General features: G+C 34.2%; 3 protein-coding genes and 1 long non-coding RNA gene across 10 annotated transcripts; 3 read left to right on the top strand and 1 right to left on the bottom strand.

The window, feature by feature from the left end:
• Positions 1–349: 349 nt before the first annotated feature.
• LOC130746922 (uncharacterized) lies at positions 350–1,410 on the bottom strand. Its single transcript, XM_057599709.1, has one exon. It carries the CDS (start codon positions 1,344–1,346, stop codon positions 480–482), a length of 867 nt encoding a protein of 288 aa, XP_057455692.1. The 5' UTR covers positions 1,347–1,410; the 3' UTR covers positions 350–479.
• Positions 1,411–3,365: 1,955 nt separating this feature from the next.
• LOC130744920 (protein FAR1-RELATED SEQUENCE 5-like) lies at positions 3,366–3,944 on the top strand. The gene has a single exon (XM_057597080.1). It carries the CDS (start codon positions 3,366–3,368, stop codon positions 3,942–3,944), a length of 579 nt encoding a protein of 192 aa, XP_057453063.1.
• A 2,562-nt stretch (positions 3,945–6,506) lies between these two features.
• Positions 6,507–11,157, top strand: LOC130746921 (N-terminal acetyltransferase A complex auxiliary subunit NAA15-like). 4 transcript variants are annotated; one of them, XM_057599707.1, is made up of 7 exons: positions 6,525–6,661; positions 7,083–7,202; positions 7,316–7,411; positions 7,706–7,879; positions 7,963–8,070; positions 8,692–8,823; positions 10,806–11,157. In XM_057599707.1, the coding sequence occupies exons 3-7, from the start codon at positions 7,355–7,357 to the stop codon at positions 10,905–10,907; spliced, it is 573 nt and encodes a 190-aa protein (XP_057455690.1). In that variant the 5' UTR covers positions 6,525–6,661; positions 7,083–7,202; positions 7,316–7,354; the 3' UTR covers positions 10,908–11,157. The 4 variants fall into 4 exon arrangements, with proteins under 4 accessions (XP_057455687.1, XP_057455690.1, XP_057455691.1 ...); XM_057599704.1 differs by lacking the exon at positions 7,083–7,202 and having other exon boundaries at positions 6,507–6,661; XM_057599708.1 differs by lacking the exon at positions 6,525–6,661 and having other exon boundaries at positions 6,693–7,170.
• A 1,621-nt stretch (positions 11,158–12,778) lies between these two features.
• LOC130746920 (uncharacterized) lies at positions 12,779–14,249 on the top strand. 4 transcript variants are annotated; one of them, XR_009022253.1, is made up of 3 exons: positions 12,779–13,136; positions 13,210–13,265; positions 13,391–14,249. It is a non-coding gene; the product is annotated as an uncharacterized LOC130746920 (long non-coding RNA). The 4 variants fall into 4 exon arrangements; XR_009022251.1 differs by having other exon boundaries at positions 12,807–13,103; XR_009022254.1 differs by having other exon boundaries at positions 12,828–13,136; positions 13,426–14,249.
• Positions 14,250–16,072: the final 1,823 nt, after the last annotated feature.

The raw sequence follows: 16,072 nt of genomic DNA, 5'->3' as shown, positions 1-16,072 counted from the left end.
AGTAGCAGCTAATGATTCAGAGCTCATGGACTAGTTCAACCCATTGACACCCCTACTATCATGGTTTTCTGACCAAGACCTAGCAACCTATGCATCACTATATGAAAAATCCGGATTCAGATATACATTGCAGATTCCTTATAGGTAAAACACACTCCCACTTTCACTCTTTCAAATCTAAAACATGGTATGTTCTTATTTGAGTTCATGTATAGCATAAGTAATTTAGCAGATGTTTGGTTAAGCTGATAAGAATCACTTATACCCTATTTACAAAAGTGTTGGGTTTATGCTATTCTAGCCTAGTAACTAGCAACCACAGTAACTAGAGTACAATGCAAGAAACACATGCCAATCAATAGTGGGAGTAAATTATCAAAAACTAATCATCCTCGCTGAGTGCTATGTCACAAACACAAAGCACAAACAAAAGGAAAAAGAACACAAGACAAGGTTCAAATCAACAAAAGTATTACTTGTCATGTATGCAGGAGGGAAAGACCGCAAACGAGAACGATTGCATAAACAGCACAATCCATGAACACAGCATCCAACACACTCTGCAGCAACAACCCAATCTCCAATGTCCTAGCAAGCTGAGCACCCCAATCACCAGAAGAAGCTAAAGTCTCATCACTTCCCCTCCTAGATAACCTCCCAAACCCTCTCTGCCTCCCAGCAAAAAGCCTCGCCGCAACAACACTCCAATTCGTCAGCAGAACAATGTAGATTGGCCTAAAGCCTATCACAACACTCTTAACCAAATGGATACCCAGCAATGAGAACAAACCCCCATAAGCTGCAATAACCCACATGGCCATAATAATGGAGCAGAAAAACCGGGTTCCCCTCGAGGAATTGATAGCGGAACTTATGTCACTTGGGATGATGGTGAAACGCTGTTCATGATCCTGTAGGTTTTGGTAATGTGAATTTTCAAGAGACGATGAATCTGGAGGTGCTGCTTGTGGATTTTCTACTAGCTCAGGTTCAATTTCAGAACATGGGGCAGTTGAAATTTCGTTCTCAACTGTAGGAAGTGATTGGATTAGGGTTTCTACAGCAGCATCGAGATTTTGCAAAAGGGAAATTGAGTCTTCATCTGGTTCCGCAACTGCACACAAGGGAGAGTTGGAATGAGGGTACGAACCAGTAGGAGGAGGCGGAGGGAGGGCGGTGTTTGGGTGGTCGGAGATGGTGGAGGAAGAAGAAGCGGCGGGAGGAGGATCCGAATTGGGTTGGGGAAGGGTTTGGACCCGACCCGTGATGAAGGCGATGCGGTCGGAACCTTGTTCGAGGATTCTTCGTCTTCTTCGGGCTTCTCTGGTTTTCGCTGCTTCCGCCATTGTTTGTTTCTTCCTCTCTCAGATCACTGCTTGCTGGGTTTTGACTTTTGAATTTCACTATCACTCTTTTTCTTAAAATTATATTTCTGGTCTTGACCAAGGTCGACGGCCGTAAGACTAAACGCGTTAAGCGGTAGGAAGCTGACCAATGAGTTTTCTCTATTCGTAAGAGCTGGGATTCGAACCATCAACTACTTATTTAAAAGATGAAGTGCTCAACCACTACACTAATTCACTTGCTTAAAAAAAATTATATTTCAAATCTTAAGAACTTAATTGATTAAATTTATTTTTAAAAGGTTGAAAGAAATGAAGGTGAGGTGAATGAGAGGCGAAAGAGAAAGAGGGAGGAGAAGAAGGATTGAAAGTCCAAGATTCTAAAATTGGTGAAAGAAATATTTAGAGTGTTTAAAACATGTACGGAAAATTTATGCAGATTCTAATAATCCACCACGTCGACAAATGAGTCATGTAAACACTATAACGCCATTAGTTCTTATTTTAGATACACTTATATTAAAAACCTGATTTAGATGAGGGACAAATACTCTTTTATCCATGAAATTATAAAGGAAATCAAATTTGGATCCGGTAAAATTTTCGCATTAAATTAAGTCTCTCATATTATTTTTTAATCTAATTAAATCATTTTTCTTAATTAGAATAAAAAAACAATTTTACAACCCAATTAGATGCGAAAATTTTATAGGGACCAGACTTGATCCCCTTACAATTTCAAAGACTAAAAAGTTATTTAAGCCTTTTGATGATGACCCTATATTATATAAACATTGAAACATATTTAACCCTTATTTCTCTTATCTTCCAAACACTAACAAAAAAAAATATTTCTTTTCATTAATAAATTAATTTTGATTTTAGAGCTATAATTCATTCACACTCTCACTTCATTTTCGCTCCACTTTTTACCTATCTCTGTCTTCTCTTGTAATCATATCACCTATCACATCTTTTACATTCTCAATTTTCTTCTTATCTCCTCTCTATTCTCTCCGATAAAACTTTACTATTTTTATATATCAACTCCAACACTAGATAAAGGTTCGTAATATTTGTTTTGTCAAACATTTTGAAAAGCTCATTCCACATAATCATTTGTGAAAAGGGAAAAACTTAGGTGCAGTACCATTGGTACTGTTGGTGCTGTTGTCCTCTAAAAAATTGACATGTGAATTAGTGAATACACTTAACAATAATTAAGGGTTTAGGGAATTCACTCTGTTAAACCTTTCAGTGTCGTTTTCCCCTTTTCCCTTTAACCAACCTGTTCCCCACGTATTTCTTCAACGCTTACTCTTCTTTGTGGGAACCAAAAGAAACGTTCTGTCTTCTGCAATCGTTCTACCTTCTACAATTGCAAAGTTTCTCTTTGCTTCACATAGAGTTAACAACAATGAGCATGAAGTGGCTCAGGTATTAAAGGGAAAAAGGGGATGGACATACTATTCCTGATTCCAATGGTATGTATTCTTTTCTAATACAACTCTCGAAAATTTCTATAGATCTTTAGAACTATAAACGAAATTTCTGTTTTTTTTTTTTAAATAGAGAAGTTTTATCTTTTGTGATTGTTACTGGATCCTTCTTGTTGGTGGGTGAGTAATCCTTGATTTCTTTCTTTATTCCTGTGGTCCCTATCATTAATTTAGTCTTTAGAGTTTACGGTGGCATGAGGAATATTGTGGTTGATTCATCAAGTTATAGTTTCTATACTAAAACTGCATGATGTTACTGCAGTAATGTGGCAAACAAAATAATCCAATGAATCAAGTTTGGACTATATGATCAAATAGTGTGCGGGTTCTGTTAGAGGGCTTTGACTCTTTTATACTTTTGTCTTTTAAGGTGTCTTTTTACTGGTTTAGTTTATTGTTTTCTAAGCCTCTGTTTTGCACTATTACCTTTCTTATATTTAATATATTATCTTTTTATTTAGTTAAATGGAAGGATAATATTGAGCATGAAGTGACTCAGGAAGATATAACCCCCTATGTTGGCATGGAGTTCGATACGGAAGATCATGCATATAGATTTTATAACATGTATGCTGGATTCATTGGTTTCAGCGTTAGAAAAGATTGGAGGAATACAAGCAAATTAGATAAGGAGATTGTGATATCTCGAAAATATGTTTGCTTTAAGGAAGGATTTAAAAGGATCAAAGATGATGAAGGAAAAATTGCCCGAAAAGATATCATAACAGGATGTTTAGCACACATGGTTATTGGTCGATCATCAAATGGAAAATATGTTGTTACTTCTTTTGTGAAAGGACATAATCATGAGCTTGCAACTCCGAGGAGTAGGCATAAATTGCCCTCACAAAGGAGAGTTTCTGTCTCTCAAGCGGCTGAAGTTGAAATGACAGCTTGTTCTGGTATACATCAAAAATTAATTTTTGAGTTTATGAGTCGACAGGCTGGAGGGAGAGAGAATGTTGGATGCACAGCTAAAGATATCAGCAATCATTTGAGTTCTAAGAGGATAGAGGAAATGGAAGAAGGTGAAGCATACACTCTTCTTCATTACTTTAAATCAAAGAAAACAGAGAATCTGTCCTTTTTCTATGAAATTTAACTTGATGTTGATAGTCAAATAACTAATATTTTCTGGACGGATGCAAAAATGGTTGCGGATTATGCTTATTTTGGAGATGTGGTATGCTTTGATACCACTTACCGCACTAATAAGAATTTACGACCAATTGCTCCCTTCATTGGTTTCAACCATCATCGGGAAAGTGTATTATTTGGTGCAGCATTACTATATGATGAAACCGCTGAATCGTTTGAGTGGTTGTTTAAGACTTTTCTCAAGGCTATGTGTGGAAAAAAGCCAAAGACAATTTTCACATATCAAGATGCTGCCATGGCAAGAGCAATTGCAGAGGTTTTTCCTGAATCATATCATCGTTTATGCTTGTGGCATTTATTCCAAAATGCACTTAAAAATCTAAATCATGTCTTTTAGAAAACTAAATCATTTGCTGGAGAGTTCAGAAAATGCATTTATCACTTTGAGTGTGAGGCTGAATTTCTTAATGCTTGAAAGGCACGACCTGCAAGAAAATAAGTGGATGCAAGATTTATTTAAGAAGAAAGAAAAATAGGCTTTGGTGTATGGGCGGCATACTTTTTCAGCTGATGCTACAACAACCCAACTATGTGAGAGCTTCAATGGTCGTTTGAGGCTTTACATGAAGTCCACTTTTAATGTGCTTGAATTTTTTCGGAACTTTGAAAGATTGTTGGAGGACATGCGATATAAGGAGATAGAGTCCAACTATGAGATGAGCTAGAAAATGCCATCATTGAAAATGAATATCCTATTACTGAAAAATGCCAGAGATGTCTTCACACCGACAATTTTCTCTTTAGTTCGTGCAGAATACGAAAAATCTTGTAATCTTGTTCTGAAAGTTTGCAACCAATACTTGGACGTATATGAATATGAAGTGTGTCTACTTGGGATTACAAGGCAACACAAAGTTACTTTCAATCCTAAAGATCAAAGTGTTGAGTGTAGTTGTCAACTTTTCCAGTTTATTGGTATCCTTTGTAGCCATGCTCTTCGAATACTTAATCATGTGAATATAATTGTTATTCCGGCAGAGTATATCCTCAAGAGATGGACTAAGGATGCACGAAGCGGATGTGTTATAGACAACAAGGGACAAATTGTCAAAGAAGATCCAAAGTTGATTGTCTCAAATCGCAAAAAGGATTTTTGTCGTGTTGCAGTAGAAATATCAAGTAAAGCTGCTGAGTGTGAGGATACTTCAGCCTTCTTTGCAAGAAAAATGGTGGAAGTTGGCATTGGAGTTGATAATATCTTAAGTAAGAGATCTTCCACACCAAATGCAGAATTAGATGATTTGAATGAGCAAACTACTGAAATAGATGAAGTGTGTGAAGCAAAGGGTATAAAAAAGAAGGATAGTGCATCTCGGGTAAGAGGTAGGCCAAAAAGTTGCTTGGAGAAGAAAAAAAGAAGAAAAGGCACTTTTAAGTTAAGTCCATTGCTAAAAAAATACTCTTCGAGCATCCCAGATCCATCTGTTCAGGTATAACTAGACAATTGCTAGTCTTTAAAATTTTGTCTAAGTTAAAAATATATGCTGCATTTAATGAGTTAAATTTGCTTTTGACTATTGTGTATGCAGAATGTGCCTTTTTTACATGAAGGTATGGATCCTACATCACTTGATATTAATATGATACAGGTTAGACTAATATGACACAAGTTTTCAATATTTTCCCTATAGATACATGTTGTTTATGCTTAAAACTAATTCCTCTTTTGTTTGTGCTATAGATTGGCAATCCTTTTTCTTTCCTATATAGGAATTCGATTCTGGTCCAGGTCCTACATCACTTGATATTAATATGACACAGGTTCAATTAATATGACACAAGTTTTCTATATTTTCCCTATAGATGTATGCTGTTTTTGCTTAAATCTAATTACTGTTTTGTTTGTGCTTTAGATTGACAATTCTTTTTTTTCCTATATAGGAATTCAATTCATAGGATAACTTCATTCCCCTGTCAAAGAGAAAATGAACGTGGTCCTTCACTTCTTCTTTTACCGCGATGGACATTTGAGTGCTTGTTTGAGTTCTAGAGATTAGTCAACTTCTAGTGTAGCACTGATCTGTAGTAAATGAGATTTACGTTTTGTTTCTGGTGTAGCACTGATTAACACATGAATGGCTTTATAATATATTTCTATCATTGAGTTTCTCAGATTTCAAGATTTGTTGCTATAACAAAGTAAGTTTAGTGTAACAACAAAGATTTCATTGAATTTGGAATACAATTTAACTAAGGAGAAAATGCTTTGACTACCCCTCACGTTCACAAACATTGCTGTGTACTTCTATGAACTGATTTTTAAGATGAAGATATTGGAATGCTATTGCTAATTCAGTCCTGTACATGAAGGATTTTACTTAGCTTTTTACTAGACATGCTATTGGAATGCTCATGTTAACTCTATAACAAAGGCTGTACTAGATATTGGCATTTTACTTAGCTTTTTCTCATGTAATTGGAAGTTAACAAATAAAGGCTTACAATGGATATAAATCAATTTCCATTCTCATTCATCGTATAAAAATCATTTCATTACATGCTAATGATATAGCCATATCACTTGCCATCTAATCTATAACTAACTAAAGCTAGAGGGTTTTCAGCACTGTTCATCAAAAGAAATCTGCAAGGGTCGGGTCAAGGGTCGGGTCTTGGAGCGGTTTTTCCGTGCCCTATGCAGAGATCCGATACAGCTACCAGGTACGGTCCCTCAATCTTCTACTGCATATTGCAATCTTCTGCAATCTTCACCTCTACCTATCCTCTCTATGCAACAAATCTCCTAGGGTTGATCTGGTCATAGAATTTGTACCCTAATTACCCCTCTCATTGAGGTTGAATATCTGAAATTAGTTGATGATGGTTGCTATAAAAATTGGTTTGAGCTTCATTCACGGGCACGTTTGGATCAATCTAATTCCCTTTGCTTACAACACCATGACCAAAGAATCTCTGCTCAACCTTCTCTCCAACGCATCCAAAATTTCTCCAGATTGCATAGATGCATAGCCTTAGATTTTTCTCTCTCTACCAAATCATCTTCCCGATTCAAGCTTCAGAGAGGGAACCAGGAAGATGATTAACCAAAACCGCTTCCTGATTTTATTCCGGATCATCGTAGGCCCTCATGCTTTTGATTAACCTAGCGGCGGCGACGAGAAGAGGAACGAAGTTGAGTGGTTAAAGCACCTCAGCCGTTTTTCTTCAATGTTCTGTGGCTAATTCTCTGCCTCTTTCACAGGTTACAATTAGTTCTCACAATGTCTCATTCTAATTAAGATTGTGCACACAACATGTTCGATAGTTTGCTTCAATTAAATTCAATTTGTCAACTGTGTTTTTTTTTCCTTTCAGGGATCAGATCATGTTTTCATTCACCACTCTTCACTCCAAATGAGCAGCTCAAGGGAAAACTCGCCAGATTGGTTGTGTTCTTTTCTGAAACATAAGGTATGCTGCCTTTAACTATGTTAGCTGGCTGTTTGATATCCTCAATCTATTGTTTCACAGTTGGGCTTTTGTTCATGCTACTATAATTACTCATCAAGAGTGATAATGTCGTGTTTGGGTTTTTGCTGGAAAGGTTGTGTGCATTGGCCATGCAAATTGATTTCTATCATCTACAGATGCATGCTTTACACATCATAAACTCTTAATGAGTAATTGTTTTGTATTTATTATTACTTTGGCAGTGGCTTAATCTCAAATAAATCTAATGATATTCTTACTCTTTCAAAAAAAAAGGGGGGATGGCTAGAGTGTGCTGGTTTGGAAAGCTTACTGCTTCCTATCATGTGCTTCTCTTTGCTGGTGAGTGGTGATGGTGTCAAAGTAGATGAGGAGATGTCAAAGTTACTTCCTTCTCAGAAAAATAAAATGAGACAAAAACAAAGAAAGGCAGAAGCAAGAGCTAAGAAAGTATTGTACTCATTTCTATAGCTTCTTCTGAAATTGGTGCAGGAAGGGCATTCATTCATCCTATTGTTTTATTTTGTTTTCAGGGGGCAGAGGAAAAGAATGAAGAGTTAAGTGCCAGTGAGGTATCCAAGTCTAGAAAACGGCATGTAAAACTTGTGAATCCTGATCCACATGGGGAGAAGTTATTGCAGGTTAAATTTTAGTGCCTTCAACTTCAGTAACCATTGCGATTCTCTTTAGCATGTGTTTTATATTTTATAATTTAATGGATAAAATAGAAGTTTTCTCCTTGATTCTTACTACCGGTTACCATTATGGTCATTTTCACCAATCACCATGCATATTGACATTTTAGATCTTGGTAGAAAACACTAAATATTTAAGATAATCAAAGGGTGTTATATTTGACTTAGAGATAGAGAATATGGGTCTTAAAAAGTGATAAGATTTAGAAATGCACAAAAGAAAATCACTGCTCATTATTATAAAGGATGGTGTTGCAAGGGCATATGCATTTGCATATCTTTTGTTGCATATGGGAAGATAGGATTTAGATTCATTAGGTGAATGTGAATATTTTTATTTCAAATAAAACTACTATATGGAATTGAGTCACTGACTAATTAAAGTTGATGAAAAAGAAACATACTTTCATTATTTGTGTACTTGACACATTTATCAAACTATTAAAACGTTTGTAAGTTGTCATGTTTATCAAAAACTGATATAATTCCAAAATATTTTTTTACTGTAGTCATTATGATTGTTAGGACTGATATAGTCCGGTTATGCGTGTGATTTTCCCTTCTTAGGTTGATGCTCCACTGTCGGAAGCTACTAAATACTTGAAGTTGCTGCAGAAGAATTCACCTGATTCATTAGAGACACTCTTGCTCTTTTTTGAATTATATACAAGGAAGCAGAAAGTTTTGCTTACCTTTCAGGTAAGTGGAGACCAAACTTTATCTACCAATATATTTTTCTTAAATTTAAGTAATGTTGTCAAGCTATTACTTCTTCCCTTCTCTTTTAAGCACATTAGAAATCTATAGTGTTTGGGAGAGCTCTATTTTGTGACGACTAAACAGTTAATGTCAGTTATAGTATTTTAGCAATTTTATTAGCAGTGGACAAGTCTTTATTTCTGAGAGTTACACTGATACCCAATGACCAGTTCCCACCAAACCACTAACTCCCCCAAAACTAACTAACAGACCTCGCTAACCAAGTCACATGCATGACTACTTCTAAACATCTGTTTTTTCGACTTATGACCAATAGGTTTGTAGTTTCTATTTCTCTGTCAAACCTGTCCCTTTTTAACTGTCACTTAATGTTCTACCAAATCCTTTATAATTATCACTATTACATATTAGGGTCCATAATTTAGGTGTGAAGAACACTGAATTTCTGCTTGACTGATATGGTGTGCACTTATTGGTATTAATTATGAAGACAATTTTTCGATGGATGACCAAGTTGTCTTTAGTTTTTATTTCTATGTCAAACCTTTCAATTCTCGAAATTAAAGCAATGATCTCGCTAATCCTTCAAATTTACCCATTATTACATATCAGATTACATAATGTAGTTGTGAAGAAACTTGAATTTTTGATTGACCGATAGTGTGTGAACGTATTGTACTTATTTTTTTGTATATCCATTATTTAGAGGTCTTCTTAGACTGTACGTTGGCTATGATATACATTTCGTAAGCTTTTTCTGCTGTGATGTGGAACCAATTTTTTTTTGGATAGAATGTTGGTTTATCCCACTTTTTTATGTCACCATATGGTCACATGCTCATCAGTATAGTTAAATTTACTATACTGAGTATTGGATTAGAAGTGGATTAGAGTTCTACATTTTACTGTAATGTAAACAATATTCAACTAAATCAATTGAAGCAAGACATATTGACAAACTCAGAAAACTGACTTTGACATGATAACTGTGGAAGCACTCAACCTCAATAAAAATGAGTAAGCTCCCTCACACACACATGAATGATGGTATAAGCATTTAAAGCTGAGGAAGAATATGCACCAGTACTCCCTAAGGATTCTACTGACTATTCTGTTCCATAAGAAGCCAAGTCATTCAGAGCTATATTCATTTTTGGTCTTTCACAAGTCACAACAATCTCATCATCATGCCTGAACTCTCTAAAGTGTGCCATTTTTCCCAATTCTTCAACTTCAGCTATATTTATTTTCGACAATCACATAATGCTCTCCCAAATCCTTTAACATATCAATTATTACTTAATTTCAACCTTTCTCTTTGGAGGTACATGGATTCACAATTTCTGGTCTTCTATTATTTTAATATATATTTGGTATTCAAAATGATGTTTTTAAAAGTTTACACTATCAGTTGTGACGAGGAATCAGTGTGAAGAACCGTGAATTTCTGCTTAACTGATAGGGTTCCCACTTATTGAACCTATTTTTTCATTTTCTTTTATTTTGATGTCATTTGTATCTTAACGTTTGGGTTTGAACTGCATTTCCTCTTCTGTTTCTACTGTGATATGGAACTAATTATCCCTTTGCTAGACATTTGGTTTATATACACTGATCTCTATTTCTGCAGGTATGATAGATACTATCTCTTTGTTTAAATTCACCAATTGCTTTCATGTACCTCAATATTGACATTTTCATTGGGTTGTTCTTGAAATTGTCTGTGTATGTATTATGAGCATGTTCTAATAGATCTAAGGAGGGTTCTTAACCAATCAGTGTAACTCTTATAGTTTTACTGTCATTCAATCCCAGGGGTGTTATTTGTTGATTTGTTTATATAATAGATAATTTAAGTTACTTTCTCATATATAAATAGCACTAAATCATTGAATCTATTTGTTGTGATGTGGTTTGATCTATTATATAGCTTACAACATGTCATTTTCGTTAATCTACAGGGCCAGCGGATTAAGGCAACAATCAGGAAATCATCAATCTACTGCAATAATTTTCATATATGGATGGTGGAAAGAATGAAAAAAAAAAAAAAGCATTTTTGAGTGGAATTTGGCACCAAGCGAAAGTTGTTTATGTGTTGATTGATGTAAGGTACGATCAGTGGAACTGGGTTTGTGATTGAAGACCCTTTGTGATCCACTCAATAGGTTATAAAGATAGGTTAGAACTAATGTATGTGTCCTTCAATAGTAGACATGTATTGTCTATGCTTTAAGTAACACCTGAAGTCCTGAATCAAAACCCCACCACTTTTATATCACATTAGGCATCTACTGTATGGTCTTAATTAAATTTACCCTATTTGAGTGTGTATGTCTGTGTCAGATATACTTTCACATATAATACAACTCTTAAAAAAATTCATCCTAATTAGTAAATAACACCTTAATACTTTTCTAAAAAAAATATAGGTGTTTACGTTGCTGTCCATTTTATCTATTGCAACTAATGTTTACCCTAATCCCACATCGCTCACCAATTGATTACCTCCATTGCTTAATGCTTTTAGTAGAATTATTCTATGCTTTGGTATACATGTAATGTAATGTAATTTAAAATGGATGATATCAGTATAGAATACTTGATCTTTTTGCACAGTGCAACGTCATGCTTTAGAAAGCTTATGGTATTAATAGAAAGATTTCCTGTCGGTCTTCATCTTGGCATGATCAGAAAGCAAATTTCCACTACTTGGTCAGTTTTTTTGCCTTCTTCAAATCCCTCATTAACGATCAAACTTTACTTTGTTATAATTTTGATACACTCCTTTAATGCTCTCACCAATTTCACTATTTTCTCCTAAATTACTTAATTGTAACCGGTTTTCCCTAAAATATCTGCACCCTTAATTTTCGGCCACCCCTTTTCTCCAATCTTTACAAGTTTAATTGCAACTGAATAACAAACACTAATCCAATTACAGATTTTTCGCTAATTGATTGATTTTCTCTTTATTTAGTTGTCGACAAGAGTTGGTTATGTAGCATCAAATAAATACGGATGGAGTTGGAGGATGATTTTTTTATGTAGATCAATGCTCACTAATATTCACTAGAATCACCTAATAGTATGCAAAAAGAATATTATATTAACATATTTTAATATAGGGTTAATTTGTTTGATGAGTTGGGGGTGGAGTGTAGATTTTAAGTAAGAATAGATTAAGTGTTATTATCAAAAACCTTGAGGGAGGGGAGTGTATTTTTGTATGTTCTTAGCATACAAATGTATTTTACTTTTGAAATTGGTTTTAAATATTAATTGAATCTAATTTTAAATTTTTTTTTGACAGAATTATATTCTTATAAATATTAATAATACTAATTTTCAGTTGGAGTATTGATTTAATATTAAATTTTAAATTTAGAAAAAATAATATAAATATACGTGGTATGGTGATATATGAGTAATAGTAAAATAAGGAAGCATGATTGGATTTAATTAATCTTAATTATATTTTGTGATATATTAAATATAATTTTTTAATAAAATCAATGACTTAGTCTTCGTGCATCGCACTGTGTGATACATTCTATTATATATGTTTTATTTCCTGTGTGTACTTAGTTTTGACCATCGAAATCTGGTTTTGCTTCTCTTTTGTATCTTTTTGTCCGGATTTAAATATTAACTAAATCTATATCTAAATCCTATTGTTACAAATATTAATTAAATAAATTGTAGTTGGATCATTGTTTTAATTTTAAATTTAAAAAATAAATAATATAAATATATGAGGTATGTTGGGATCTGAGAAATAATAATAATAAAATAATTAATCATTGTTGGATTAAATTAATTGTAATTTTTTCAACGAAATCAATGATTTAGATCCCGTGCATCGCACGGGTATAATCACTAGTCTACTCTACTACTTTAAAAGGCAGGATCCCAAATTACTGTTCATTGTTGCCATTTTTTTTGTCACATTTCATGTTACTGGGCCAGTCAGTTAGTGGGCTTTGTTGGATACCTATGGACCAGTCAGCTAGCCATAGTCTTTACATTCTGGTTTAAAGAGAAAAAAACCTGTGAAAACCCTTCCCCAATGTACCTGACGGAACACCAGCTACCCCTACTCTTTCCATCCCACCAGCTATTTTTTCCATCATCATACAACGCTGCAATACTCAAGCACATGGAATTTGACCAGCTGTGTTGCGGTTCTTTCTTTGATGCATGAACTCTAAAAGGAGAATCTATGATCTATGACTGTAAAGGGTTGTCCGGTTTAAGAGGTATTGCATTCCATTATCCACCTCTTCTAACAGGTGTGAACCCTTCTCTACATTCTGTATACCTATTACCTATTCTGTCATCTAATTGAAGCTTACTCATTTACAGCTGGTATGATTAGTCACTGATACCTACCAAAACCAGCTGGAAGTTCTTCTTTACAGGTTGTGTGCCTACACCCTATTTCCCCCTTTTTCCTTTACAACTTTGCTCTTATCTGATCTGAAGGCCTTGATGCATGCCCGTTCTTTTGCTTATAAATTGACCCCTTTGTTGTTGATTTACACAGACGTTCTGTGCTCATCCAGTTCCCTTTAATTTCAGTTGTTAACCTATCCATCACAATGGCATGTACTGGTGGTCAATTGCATCCAATACGTAGCCTGCGGCCTGGAAAAAATACATGGAAACCCAAGCCATATCAGCAGCCTTCAGAAAATCCAAACCTGCTAAGTGTTGATGACATTTTGGGTTCATTATGTTTTGTTGTTCACTGTTATGCACGTGCGAAGAATATGTTTTGTTTGGTTTTGATAATACCGCCTCTGTTTTAATTTTTTCCATCTGTTTAATATTTATCTTTCAATGAGTTTAATTAAATGTCATATTCTATTTTCTGCACTGTCTTCAGTTTGTATAGAAGCTGGATTAGTGGTGTGGGCTGTGGATTTTTGCAGGCGAGTATTCTGCTTGGCTGGTGAAATTTGGAAACCATTAAGGACCGAGTTGGCAGATTTGATGAAGATAGCTAATTGTTTGTGTTGTCTCGTGGCTAATGATATTGGATGTTGGAGGATTTTGGAACTATCTGTTTTGGTTTTGACAGATAAATAAAAACTGGCAAGTCTTCTTTCTTGGCACAACCATGCTTTATGTGCTGCGTGGATATGTTTAGTTGGCTATTAGTGAGCATGTAAAGTTTATTGTGATTTTCTTAGTGCTTTCTTGCATAGGGTTGGAGGGATGGATTAGAATTATGTATTAGGCTACACCCTGTAGCTGTTAAGCTTATTCTTAGGCATGTTTTGTCCTTATTGTATTAGATTTTAAAGCTTTCTCTATGTATCGGGTTTGAAGTACCCTTCATACTTCTCATTAAATATACTCTTTTGCTTATAAAAAAAAACAAATGTCATATTTCCAATAAATGTTGAGCACCTAATAGCAGTGAATTTCAATTATGTGAATGACCATTGTTATGAAAATATTGTGCTGTCGAATCATGGCCATGGAGTGACATGTTTTGTATTTGATTTTAGTTTCCCATTGCACCTTCAATTCCTTTATGGAGTTTGACATTAATTCTTTTTCTGAATCACGGGTTATAGATCAAGATATGGAAAAGGCCTTATTTTCATTTCAGGTTTTGAACCAACATATGCTACTACCACTGTAATCATCTCTTACTAAGTATTTATTTCTGGACTTTTGGGTAATGGATATTTTTGCTTTCTCGAAATTCTATATCCATATGTTTGCTTTTTTGCTTTCTATTAATTTTCTTTTCTTGATCTAATCTAAATATTTTTTAATCATCATCATTCATTATTAGATCTGATGGCCATGTTTTGGTTTTGTTTGACTATCCTCATATAAGAGCATCTCTCATAACTAAATAGTAAAATGATTGTTCTACACTTAAAGTAGTGTTAAAGAGCGTAAATCAACTAACTTTAAGTAAATTGTCTTGCATTTGAGTTATTGTGATTACACTTGTATTAAATGACCGGTAGGTAGAACTTTATCGTCTATAATATTCATATCCATCCGTTAATTAATTAATTTATCATAACAATTAACAATTGTTTTTTTTAAAGAACAATTAACAATTGTAGAATTGCTACTACGTGCATCGCAGGTGTAAACTATAATCTTACATACATGATAATAGTGGTGACTAATTAATAATTTAATAATATTTCTTTGTTATTTAAAAATACTTTTCAAGTAAACTATAAATTAAGATACTAGACATAAGATTTTTCTATCTAGAATCAAAATCTAATGGAGGATAATAATAGTGATTTTTCCTACGCTTACGTTGATACTTATAAGTTTTTTTTTATAGGCAAATGTTAGTAATGTTAGTAAATAAGCCACTCCTCAAGGTTCGAACCCTAAACCTTCACCCTTCATCTCACCCAACATTTCTATCTCCTAACTCTTATCACTTGAGTTAACCTTAGGGACGTCGTTGATTATAAGTTAGTTGTCTATTTTTCCTGTACGCACTATTCAATTTGCTGGTTAATATTTTGGATATAAACAAGAAATAATGTTGAGTTAGAATTAACATATGTTGAGTAAATCAAATATTTTCGTTTGGTACATCAAAAGATAAATTGCTTCATACAGGAATTGATCCCTTGACCTTCCCACCGCAACTCATATGTCCCTAGCTAGCTCTTACCACATGAGCTATCATTCGGGGACGTAAATCCAATATTTTCACTAACTTATAATTATATACCGAACAATTTTTTGTATTATTATATCTAAATACTTTAGAGTTTAATGGATACACACCGCCAGTGTAAAATTGTTTTACATTGTCATCAAATCACATCATGCCACGTACGATGAACAGTGATGTTCATTTTTTATTATAATTACAATAAAAATACATTTTATGATTGCGGAAATCAATTGGTTGTACGTGTAAATTAATTTTACACAGACGGTGCACATCCCTTTAATTCAATACTTTAACCCTCTTTCTAAGAAGAAACAGCTAAGAACTTATAAAATTAGTAGTAGTATGCCATTGAATTTAAACATTTTAATTATGTTAATTAATATTTATGTAACTAATACATAACCGTTTGGATACCAACTTATTAGAGCTTCTTTACAAAAAAAAAATACTAAGCTCCAATAAGTGCTTTTTTATCTGCATCCAAACAGGCTTTAAACTACAATGAAACTAAGAAATCAAGCTCCGTGCATCGCACGGGCATAATCCTAGTAACTT

Source organism: Lotus japonicus, chromosome 3 (assembly GCF_012489685.1).
Source record: "Lotus japonicus ecotype B-129 chromosome 3, LjGifu_v1.2".
Lineage (NCBI taxonomy): Eukaryota > Viridiplantae > Streptophyta > Magnoliopsida > Fabales > Fabaceae > Lotus > Lotus japonicus.
The sequence above is the reverse complement of the archived record's forward strand: the minus strand, read 5'-3'. Positions and strand labels throughout refer to the sequence as shown.

Bases quoted from the DNA above. Each gene is read 5' to 3' on its own strand.
- LOC130746922 (XM_057599709.1), bottom strand. From the start codon at position 1,346: ATGGCGGAAGCAGCGAAAACCAGAGAAGCCCGAAGAAGACGAAGAATC.
- LOC130744920 (XM_057597080.1), top strand. From the start codon at position 3,366: ATGGAGTTCGATACGGAAGATCATGCATATAGATTTTATAACATGTAT.
- LOC130746921 (XM_057599704.1), top strand. From the start codon at position 7,355: ATGAGCAGCTCAAGGGAAAACTCGCCAGATTGGTTGTGTTCTTTTCTG. The intron at 7,880-7,962 runs GTATTGTACTCA...TTTTGTTTTCAG, and splicing joins CAGAAGCAAGAGCTAAGAAA to GGGGCAGAGGAAAAGAATGA. The intron at 8,824-10,805 runs GTAAGTGGAGAC...GTTAATCTACAG, and splicing joins AAGTTTTGCTTACCTTTCAG to GGCCAGCGGATTAAGGCAAC.